This window comes from Rana temporaria, chromosome 7 (genome assembly GCF_905171775.1).
Source record: "Rana temporaria chromosome 7, aRanTem1.1, whole genome shotgun sequence".
NCBI lineage: Eukaryota > Metazoa > Chordata > Amphibia > Anura > Ranidae > Rana > Rana temporaria.
In genome coordinates, this window is record NC_053495.1 from 91,830,704 (window position 1) to 91,843,033 (window position 12,330).

Below are 12,330 nucleotides of genomic sequence, written 5' to 3' on the forward strand. Positions count from 1 at the left end.
TGAGCATTTCATTGGACGATACCACGATCTCCTCTCTAAAACATTCGTACTCTTAATTGAAACTCTGATTCCCTCCCATATTTGGGGATCAACATCCCACCGTCATTGCGCACGTTATACTCCCAGAACTACCCTGCTCTTTTAAAAAAAACTAAAAGCTGATCTAGACAAATGGTTATTCCATCCACCGTCATGGTTAGGCAGGTTGTATTCTGTAAAGATGAATATTCTCCCAAAAATACTATACTATTTTCGCGCACTGCCAGTGGCACTAGTTCGCTCAGACCTAAAAGCTTTTCAGTCAAAAATGATTTCTTATATCTGGGGGAACAAACAACCTAGGGTAAACAGACGCACACTACTCACTCCTAAGGCTAGTGGGGGTCTAGGAACTCCCGATCTTCTTAAATATTACTATGCTGCAATGTTGGCGCAATTAACTAGATCACATTCTTCTCGCCCATGCCCTATTTGGATGAAACTAGAAAATTACGCATGTCGTGGTGGGTCAATATCACACTTGCTTTGGTTGTCACCGAAAGAAAGACCACCAATTTTATGTCCAACATTATCGCTATCTCTCGATATCTGGGACAGGTTATCCAGGACATACAAATTTAGATATCTTCATTCCCTGATGACACCTATTTTTGGAAATAAAATTTTTACCCCAGGGCTCACCCCCAGTGATTTTGAATGGTGGAAGAATAAGGGCCTGATACGCATAGCAGACGTGTGATACTAATGGAATGTTACATTATAAACTCTTAGAGAAACATTATCATATACCAGTTTCTGAAAAATGTAACTACAATCAAATAAAATGTTTTTTAGCCGATATACCATGTGAATCTAGTTTAACGTCAATGTCTAAAATGGAATGTTTATGTCGTAAATTCGACAAGATCCAAGGTCATATTTCGAATATTTATTCTATTTTGACTGATTCTTCCGTTAAATTAAGTTAAATGGAAAAATAGAAAGAGGACATCCAAGAGAATATTGAGCTTGTAGAATGGCATAAAATGGCACGGGGAGCATTGCGTTCACTTATGAACACTTCTATGATCGAGGCAAACTACAAAATACTTTTAAGATGGTACATGGTTCCCTCTAGACAGGCATCCTTTATACCTAATGCTTCTCCTCTTTGCTTCCGTGGATGTGGAAAAAATCGGGAACGATGTATCACATATGGTGGGAATGCCCCAGAATGAGGCACTATTGGATTAGAGTTTATAATTTTATATATACCCTTACTCAAATAAAATTTAGTTAAATCACCAAAACAGGCGCTGAAGGGATACGAACTAAATAATGCTTCTAAACCCCAAAAATGCCTCATAAGATTTATTTTTATCTCAGCTAAAATGATTATAGCTAAATCGTAGAAGTCGGCCATACTGCCATTCGAACAACTTAAAAATAAACCCTCCTGGATCATGCTCAATGAACATATGACTGATATTCTACATGATAAGCTGGATTTATTCAAGGCTATCTGGGATCCATGGGTCAGTTATCTATCTAATGATCCTAGGTCTCTTCCAGACTAAATTATTGGGAATTATATTGGGTGACGCGGATGATCCCCCCTCTCCCTTTTTTTTTCTTCTCTTTCCTTTCTCCTTTTTTTTTAAATGCATTTTTCTTTTTCTCTAATGCAATCTTTTTGCTCTTATTTTTACAAAAAAAAAATGTTATTCATTTAAAATATATTTTGATTTGCTTGATTTATAATCATAAGATTGAGATGCCATTGTTCTTCTCACACTGACCTGATATCATCCCTAAACTTGGTAATATCTGATATGTTGGGGGTGATTGTGGGCCTTTAAGGCCTCGTACACACGGGCAAACATGTACGATGAAAACGGTCCGCCGGACCGTTTTCAGCGTACATGTCTGCCCGGGGATTTCTGTATGATGGCTGTACTCACCATCATACAGAAATCCGCGCGTACTCGATACGCGGCGACGAGGCCGTGCCGTCGCCACGACGATGACGCGGCAACGTGCGCGGCCCTGCCAGTTCAATGCTTCCACGCATGCGTCAAAGTCATTCGACGCATGCGAGGGATGGCTGCCGATCGGACATGTACGGTAGGTCTGTACAGACGACCGAACATGTCCGAGCGGACAGGATTCCAGCGGGCTGTTTCTAAACAAGTTTGGAAATATTTGCCCGCTGGAAAAAGGCCCGGCGGGCAAATGTATTCTGGAATCCTGTCCGCTCGGCTGTACAGACGACCGAACATGTCTGCTGAAACTGGTCCGCGGACCTGTTTCAGCAGACATGTTCGGTCGTCTGTACGGGGCCTAAACTGTATTCTTTGTTGTCCATTTTTGCAAGTGATAAAACATACATGTCTTCCAACACAAAAGTTGTTTATTAGATGATATTTAAAGTGCATTGAATTTAGATTAAATTGACATAGGATGTAATTAAAGTCACTTAGTTGGTTGGATATGTAAACGAGTCTCCTGAATGGTGACGCATTTGTAGAGATTTATATAGTACGTAAAGATTACCATTATATGTTACCGACTGTTGAAGAAACATTTTGCTTGTCTGTTATCAGATTTGTAACCCTGATATTGTGTATTTTCTACTGCTTTTATCCATATAAGCCGTTTGTACATCTTTATGTGTACCTATTTGTCATATGGAAATTGTAAAAAACTTTTAATAAACATATTGAAACAAAAATAACCTTTTAATGAGTCCTCTTGTCCCATCTCCTTAACTTTCTGCAGCCAACAGAATGCATATGTGCTATAGTAATGAGGGTGAGCTTTAAGGACTGCACGCCGCGCACAAGTGCGTCTAAGGTTTTGCCACCAGAAAAACCACCTTCTGGGACAGAGTCAACAAAGGAATCTTCCGAATGTCCTCAAACGGAGCTTCTTGAAGCACCGAAAGAACTAAATTCAAGGCCCATGGAGGCAGTGGAGGACGCACAGGAGGGGCCACATGCCGGACCCCCTGTACAAACGTACGCACCAAGGAGTGCGCCGCCAAGGGTCGCTGAAAGTAGACAGCTAGAGCCGAGATCTGACTCTTAACCGTACTTAAGGCGAGAGTCTGATCCACTCCACGCTGTAAAAACAGCAAAATTTGGGACATCACGTATGTACGGGGGTGCCACTTCATCTCTTCACACAGAGATGTAGGCCTTCCACGTACGAAGGTAAATCTTTCGTGAAGTGGACTTCACATGCTCGAAGCATGGTAGAGATCACCGAGCCCGACAGACCTCGGTCCTTCAACACCTGGCTCTCAACAGCCACGCCGTTAGAGCCATCGACTGTAAAGCAGTGTGAAAGATAGGACCTTGCGACAGAAGGTCTTATCTCAGGGGTAGACGCCAAGGGACGTCTGCCACCAGACGCACCAGGTCCGCGTACAAGGGACGGCGCGGCCAATCCGGAGCGATCAGGATTGTTGGTATCCCCTTGGCTTCCCCAAGGCGCCACCAACGCGTCTGATGCGTCCGCCCACGGGTCCCTCGACCTGGTCACGAATCGCGACACCTTCCGATTGAGACGGGACGCTAGAAGGTCCACGTCTGGAGTGCCCCATTTTTGGCACAGACTCTGAAACACCTCCGGGTGTAGCGACCATTCTCCTTGGTCTAGCTTTTGGCGACTTAGGTAATCGGCTTGCCAGTTCAGCACCCCCGGAATGTACACCGCCGACAGAGCCGGAACGTAACTTTCGGCCCACCGGAGGATGTGCGCGACTTCCGTCGCTGCAGCCGAGCTTCGTGTGACCCTGATGATCGACGTATGCCACGGCCGTGGCGTTGTCGGACTGGATTCTGACCGGTTGGCCTTGCAGACCCAGAGACCATGTGGAGAGACACAACTTGATCGCTCGGAGCTCCAGTACATTGATTGGAAGGCAGGACTCCTCCTGAGTCCAGCGCCCCTGGGCTGGACACCCCAGACACCCCCCCCCAGCCGGAGAGGCTGGCATCTGTCGTGATCACTATCCAATGACACGGCAGAAACGATTTCCCGGTCCGAAGTACCGGAGATGTCAGCCACCACACTAGGAAGGACTTGACCAGTCGACTCACCTGAATCTGGTAATCCAGAGACGAAGGATGTTTGTTCCAATGTGACAGAATTTCTTTCTGCAACACTCGAGTGTGGAATTGGGCATACGGAACTGCCTCGAAAGAGGCCACCATCAGACCCAGCACTCTCATGCAAAAGCGAAACGACGCCCATTTCTGGGTCGCCAACCGCTGCACCGCAGATTGCAGAGTCTGCAGTTTTTCCGTTGGGAGAAAAACTCTCGCCTCTGAGGAATCCAGGACCAACCCCAGATATTCCAGCTGCTGAGACGGTACCAGTACTGACTTCTGGATATTCAGCAGCCAACCGAATTCTCGGAGGGTCCGACAGGTGATAGACACGTCCTCTTCTAACTCTGAGCTTGAGGAAGCTCTCAGAAGAAGGTCGTCCAGGTATCCCACGATAGCGATCCCGCGCTGCCGCAGCAGGGCCAGAATCGGGGCGAGCACCTTGGTGAAAACCTGCAGTGCTGACGCCAGGCCGAACGGGAGGGCCACAAATTGAAAGTGGTCCTCCCCGACCGCAAAGCGCAGAAACCTCTTGTGTTTTGCGCATATTGGGATATGCAGGTACGCGTCCTTGATATCCAAGGATGCTAGGAAATCCCCCTGATGGAGCGCTGCTATTACTGAGCGAATCGACTCCTTCCTGAATTTTTGCACTTTGACAAAGCAATTGAGGGCCTTGAGGTCCAGAATTGGACGGACCCCATCCTTCTTGGGGACTACAAACAGATTGGAGTAAAACCCCTGAAACCGTTCCGTTGAGGGAACTGGCACAATCACTCCCCTGCCCAGCAGATCCTGGAAAGCCCCTGACAGATCCTTCAGGCGATCCGGAAGAAGCCGGAGGTTGGAGGGAAAAAATCTGTTTGGTGGACAAGAGAGAAACTCTATCTTGTACCCCGAGGAAACTACTTTGCAAACCCAATGGTCGGAAAGAAATTACCTCCACCGAGCTGCGAATTCGCGAAGCCGGCCCCCCACCCGAGATGCGGGGGCAGACCTTCATGCGGAGACAGGCTTGAAAAAGTATATACAACGTGTTTAAACCAATAAACCAAAAATTATATATAAAACAGCGCTCAAGTGTGTGTGATCCACACTGTGATGAATAATAAATAATAATAATCCAAATATAAATGCAAATGAGTCAAAAGCCCGTGATAAAAGTGTTCATAGAAAAACATAAAGTTCATGGAAGAGCGAAAAGGAAAAACACTTCTTTCTCTCCTTCAAGGTGTAAAATCTTCAAAACATATTCAAAGAAATCTTCCACCACACCCGATGTGAAAAAATAGTGAATCCTCCACCAATAGAAATGGCCACTCACCGGAACTATATGCCTAGCACTCTCGTGTTTTGGCACAGTAGCTTTGTTATAGTTAGTTTACATCAGCAGGCGAGCTTCCGTTCCCAGACAGGTGGACAAGTAAGATCCTCATAAATGAAGAAAGTGTGACATAGTGTAAAACCGTAAAAGTAATTTAATCACAAACCACAAGCAAAATCTTCAAAAGATGCACTCACACAATGCCAAAATTCAAAAGCGTGATAAATACACAGCAAAGATTCCTCTGTATTGTGCGGCTGAAATGCAACGGTCTCGGCGGACCCAGAAAATAAAACCCAGGCAACTCACACCACTCGATCCCCACACTGTGTTGGAAGTGAAATTGAAGCTGGCGTGAACGAAAAACCGAACGCCGGTCACTGGCGAACAAACACGCAACTGGCCTATCTTCTCACGTTAGCAATTGGTCACTGATCAGATGATAACCAAGCTTCCGACATGTTTCGTCGTAAAATTTGACTTATTCATGGAATGAGGTAATACATCTGAAATTCACTGTTTAAATAATGGTGGATACACTTAAAAAATTAAGAAGGAACATGATTCACATGTGTACTGGCTCCAATGTTAGGTGTCACCTGTGCACTGGCTCCAATGTTAGGTGTCATTTCCTGTGCGACGTTTCTGGGGGTTGGTGAGTAAGCCAATAGGAAATCTTAATCATCCATCCATCATAATTGAGGGCCCAGAGACATTCATCACTGCTAGGATGCGTGTCTCCCATCTAGCAGATTCTTCCAATCACCATAGCTGGTGTATATGGACGGAATTCTGTCAGTTAAAATCGCGATGTGTGGGCGGAAGTGAGTCATTGTGAGACTCACAGTGTGGGCGGAAGTCCATAGCCACAACATCTCCTCTGGGAGATGATGCAGTGTCAGCAGAGAAGGTCATGCTGTCTTGCCTCATATTTATTTAAACTCTACAATCGTCAGATGCTGCAGAGGGGGACACATCCCATGCAGCAACCAGCGATACAAACACTCCTACCGGTGCATTTTCAGCCAAAATAAATACATCGGATCACAGTATTAGGCATATATAAACAATATAAAATAAATATAAAAGACTGCACATTTCTATAAAACATGGATGATAAATATGGAAACAAATGTCAATAATTAAGACATTAATGGTAATACCAAATGTTGAACAGGCTTGTTGGGCTTGCGGTACCAGGGGCGCTTTAGCACCATGGAAACGTTTTCCTGCCGCACTTGGCGGGCGAAAAAAAAGTTTGGGGGTAGTAAATGAGGGCCCTTGCTTACGACGAGGCTCCTTACCCTTCCCAGATTGCGGGAGCAGAGTGCTCTTACCGCCTGTGGCATCCTTAAATGATGTCATCCAGGGACACCCCAAAAAGCCGTTCACCCTTAAAAGGTAAGTCTACCAGGACCTTCTTAGAGGACTGGTCCGCAGACCAACACTTTAGCCACACAAGGCGGCGTAGTACCACCGCGTAGGCGGAGGCCCTGGAGAGCAAGGGGAGCGTATCCAGGGCCGACTCACAGACAAATTTTAGGCCTTGCACCAACTGGTCAGCCAGGTCCACGCAGGTCTCAAAAGCATTCTGCGCCTCCAGTTCCTGCACCAGGGACTTTCGGTAAGTGTCTGCGACACCAGAGCCCATTCGGTAAGTGTCTGCGACACCAGAGCCCCGGCCAAAATCGGTCTCACCGCCGACCCCACCACTGTGAATATGGAGCGGACCACAGCCTCAGCTCTCCTATCTGCGGGGTCCTTAAATGCGGGAGCCCCTTCCACAGGCAACGTGGTGGCCTTGTTCAGCCTGGACACCGAAGGGTCCACTGATGGAGGAGATACCCTTTTGAGGAGGATTTCCTAAAAAAGTGGGTACCGGGCCGCAAAGTATTATGGTACTGCAAAAACTTTCTGCGGCCGTTCCCATTCCTTGTATAACAGTTTGTTCAGATACACAAGGAAACACTTTCACAGTGCGGGGTGGCTTGCGGAACCCAAAAAGGGACCGGCATGTCTGATGCCTCCGCCAAATCCTCAAGTTTTTGAGTGTCCCGCACCGCAGTGATAAGAGCTCCAACAAATTCCTTATCATGCTTTGACCCCGATGCAGAGTCATCCTCACTGTCCGTGTGGGCTAAGTCTGCATCATCCGACATAATGGAACCAGGGCCAGATGCAATAGCAGGGCCTGATTCTGTGTCAGAGACATCCCCAGAAGCAGGTGCAGGGAGGGGGTGTTTTACACCCCCTTTTGGGCACTTGCCGCTTCAATCCTGGCAACGAACGCCTCAAGGACTGCTGCCATAGCATCCACGAGGTCGCAGGAGCAGGGACACTAAGGGTTAACTCTGGCATGGTTGGGGTAGAAGCCTCTGGTTCAGACTCCATGCTGACCCACCTATATATGCCGCCTTAGTACTGCAGAAAAACGGGAGCCACAGGCCACCCTCCCAGTTGTCACAGAAAGCAGGGGACCCCCAGGGGACTCACCACCCAGAAACAGGCTGTACTACTGTGCAGAGCTGAGAGCGCTGTCCGTGCTGTGCCGTCCCTCAGGAAGAATGCTGCGGCTTTGGCGCCGTTATTCCAGACACTAGAGGCCAAAACTTTTTCAAGATGGAAGCCGACATGCAGAAAAAACAGCATGTGGGCTACAAGAAAATGGCCGCCGACATATAGAACCGCGTCACCTGTAAATTGGCGGCCGTACACGTGTTTAAAACACTCAGTAACACACAGCAGATACTGTCCAGCATACACAGCACATAAGCACAATAAAAAACAACATCACCCCACAGCAGCACAGCCCCCCGGCAGTATCAGTGCCCCCCCCCAGGTGGACCCCCCCCCACCTCACAGCCGCCACCCAGAACGGGGAAGGAGGGAGAGGAAGGGAGAGAGGAAAGCAGGGCGGACCCTCAGTCGACCTCCCTAGGAATACACCAGCCGAACCACCCTGCCGAGGCAAGGGGATACTACTTACCCATCCTGCGACCACCAGCTGGAGGCATTCCAGACAGACGCAACGTCCGCAGGTAGATACGGCATGGCTGTCGGCCTGGCACACTGTGACACATCCATAGAGACCGGTCATATGTGTGCCCTGTAGCATATAGCTCACCGGCTGCCCCTGGGGCATGTCGTGGATCGGCCTAGCTAAAGGCCGACACACGCTCGATGGCCAAACATGGGGGGACTACAAGGATCAAGATCCAGCCTGTCACCCAGTCGGCAGTTGATAGTAGATCCCAGGATCCAAAAATGCAGGAAAAAAATCTAATAAAGGCGAAAAATCACAAAAAATCTCCAGAGCACATGGGCTCCAGAAGGGCCATGTCTTCTCCTAACGCTAGGCAGAAAAAAACTGAGGCTGGATGTTCCAGAGAGTGGGAACTACCCGGGGGACATGCCCCCTGGGAGGTGCTGTACTGAGAGAAGTGTTTTTAACACTTAAAGTGATGTTTTTTCTGCCTAGTCTCTCCTGAAAGGAAGGTATATAACCCTTAGGTCAATGCTGCCGTGTCCGTCGATGAACGGAAGAGAAAAAAAAAATTATAATATATATATATATATATATATATATATATATATATATATATATATATATACATACACACACACACACACACACACACACACACATATATATACACACACATACACACGATGTTTCACGTGCCATTATTCCACAAGTCACCCTGACTTGCTGTGTAATTCCTTAAAAATTGTAATTGTGATTTTATAAAAATCTATGTGAAAATGTAAAGAGAAGGGGAATTAGGACTTTAAATGAGATATGTGACATCCAGTGGGAAATTGGCATGTGCATACGATTGCCTTTGATAATTCATAATATATATATATACATATACACACACAAACACACACACACACAAATAGAACAACATAATATAATAAGAGATGGTGATCTTGACAACAAAGTTATATCATTTATAACCACACTATACAATGGTATATATTGAAAAATGTCATAAGACAGCAGAAAGAACGAACATGATACTAAACATTTAGGTAACGACTGTAAACTTTGGGGTAGAATATAAATAAACAGTGCTCTTTACTTACCTCATACTCAAACTGTACCCACAGTGATTCAGATGCCTGTTTGTCTGGTTTTAAAGTGATGTACATGTACAGAGCAAGAAGGATACAACTTTCTGCCATAAAAAGAAATACACATTACTATTCAGTAGCACTTAAATGGTTCCACATCCAAACAGTTCATGGCAAGATGCCGAAGCAAAATTTAGCAAGCATACAATAACTTGACAATAACACTGACTAATTTGGCTACCAGTCGACAGTGTTTAGCATTAATTTTAATTGCTAGGAAATACCAGAAGTACTCGAAAGATTATTCTGATCCAAGTGCACAATGGTATATGTAAACTGAAATTTTAAAGCAGTAAAAAGCAGCTATTATAAAAAAAAAAAAAAAGTGAAAAGAAATCATATATATCATTAAAAAATATCAATAACACATTAACAGTGCTTGAGCCACCAATACAGGCTCTTGAACTCATTAGTTCGTAACCTGCTACTAGAAATGTTATTGAGCATAGACCCCTGCCAGTTGTTCTAATCCAATATCAGTCCCTCAAAACCACAGTGAAAAACAAGCTCAAACAGCATCAGTCCATGTGTCTAAGTAACAGTTCATACAATTTCGCAACGCTGGCAATATTTAAGGATGCGCTCTTAAATCCTGCTGTCCCCTTGAGTTATTGTACTCACCAGACTGTAGATAGTAATGGCATTGATAGGGTCCTGTCAGAATGATCGGCCTCAGCAACTCTCCTCCAGGTGTGTGGTGATATCATTCATTAAGTGTATGCGTGCAGCACAGCGGACATGCAGGGAAGCAAAGGAGACTGCATATAGTGTAAAACCCTTTATTTATAAAGATATTACCCCCGCCATCCATATATGCTTACATCAATAAAAACAAAATAAAGCGTATCACTTGGAGGTCTGCATCTGCTCACACAGTAGAGGATTCAAATACTAATGTAACTGCTCCGTGAGACCCGGGTAGATGCTGGCTCCAGTGTTAACGTTACGTCGCATTAATCACCACACACCTAGAGGAGAGTTGCTGAGGCCGATCATTCTGACAGGACCCCATCAATGCCATTACGATCTTCAGTCTGGTGAGTACAATACCTCAAGGGGAGCGCAGCTGAATGGAGGTTACATATGACAGCAGGATTTAAGAGCAAATCCTTAAATATTGCCAGCGTTGCGAAATTGTATGAACTGTTACTTAAAGTGGAAGTAAACCCTCCTATCTTTTTCAGCCAAGGAAGCAGCCATCTTGGCCTTTGTTCAATCTTCAACTGCCATGAAGCTGCACATGTGATCAGTTATGACACCAGCCATTGGATGGTTTGACAGTTTGGTTGAGAGCACAACCAATGTGCAGTTAGCATTCCCGGCATGCCGGGAATTTTAACAGTTTTTTTTAAGTGTTACATCGATGGGTTTACTTCCGCTTTAAAGGGTTTGTAAAGGAAATTTTTTAATTATCTTAATAGCTACCTTTACCTTAATGCAGTACTGTTTTCATGTCCTCATTGTTCGTTTTTGCTCTTAAGTTGCTGTAATTCTTCTCTGATCTCCACACTTCCTGGTTGTCTGTTTCCTGATAACCACAGTACTGGGAGCTTTCGCTCTGTGGTCACTGGGAGGTGTGATTACTGTGTGTGTCTAAAACCCCACAGCACCAATCAGTTTTGTTTTCCAAACCATCACTGCCCTGTATTGGCTCTGTACATCACAGAAGCAGGAAACAACATGCAAAAACAAAACTAGAAACTGAAGCTACATTATATGATCGATTTGTATCTATGTTTAATCATTTTTAAAAGGAATCAGTTAACTATTATGTCTCTATACCTTGTAAAGTCATTTCATCAAAAAAAAAAATTTCCTTTAAACTCCTTTAACCACTTAAGGACCGGACCAATATGCTGCTAAATGACCCAAGGGGTTTTTACAATTCGGCACTGCGTCGCTTTAACAGACAATTGCGCGGTCGTGCGACGTGGCTCCCAAACAAAATTGGCGTCCTTTTCCCCCCACAAATAGAGCTTTCTTTTGGTGGTATTTGATCACCTCTGCGGTTTTTATTTTTTGCGCTATAAACAAAAATAGAGCGACAATTTTGAAAAAAATGCAATATTTTTTACTTTTTGCTATAATAAATATCCCCCCAAAAACATATATATAAAAAAAAAAATCCTCAGTTTAGGCTGATACGTATTTTTTCCCCCTTTTTTTGGTAAAAAAAACGCAATAAGCGTTTATCGGTTGGTTTGCGCAAAATTTATAGCATTTACAAAATAGGGGATAGTTTTATTGCATTTTTATAAAAACATTTTTTTTTACTACTAATGGTGGCAATCAGCGATTTTTTTTTTGTGACTGCGACATTATGGCGAACACTTCGGACAGTTTTGACACATTTTTGGGACCATTGTAATTTTCACAGCAAAAAAATGCATTAAAAATGCATTGTTTACTGTGAAAAGGACAATTGCAGTTTGGGAGTTAACCACAAGGGGGCGCTGAAGGGGTTATGTGTGACCTCATGTCTGTTTCTAACTGTAGGGGGTGTGGCTGTAGGTGTGACGTCATCGATTGCGTTTCCCTATAAAAGGAAACACACAATCGATCACGGCGCCACAGTGAACGGGGAAGCTGTGTTTACACACAGCTCTCCCTGTTCTTCAGCTCCGGGGACCGATCGCGGGACTCCAGCGGCGATCGGGTCCGCGGGTCCTGCGGTCATGGAGCTTCAGGCCGGGTCGCGGGCGCGCGACTGGGCACTTAAAGAGGACGTACCTGTACGTGCTTGTGCCCAGCCGTGCCATTCTGCCAAAGTAAATGTGC

The 12,330-nt window shown here is 45.1% G+C and overlaps 1 protein-coding gene across 2 annotated transcripts in view; it reads right to left on the minus strand.

Moving 5' to 3' along the window:
• The window catches only part of LOC120945484 (ATR interacting protein), a 292,609-nt gene that overhangs the window by 77,636 nt on the left and 202,643 nt on the right, over positions 1 to 12,330 (minus strand). For both annotated transcript variants that reach the window (XM_040359654.1, XM_040359653.1), the window contains one exon: positions 9,505 to 9,596. In XM_040359654.1, the coding sequence (XP_040215588.1) occupies positions 9,505 to 9,596 (92 nt within the window). The remainder of the gene's footprint in view (positions 1 to 9,504; positions 9,597 to 12,330) is intronic.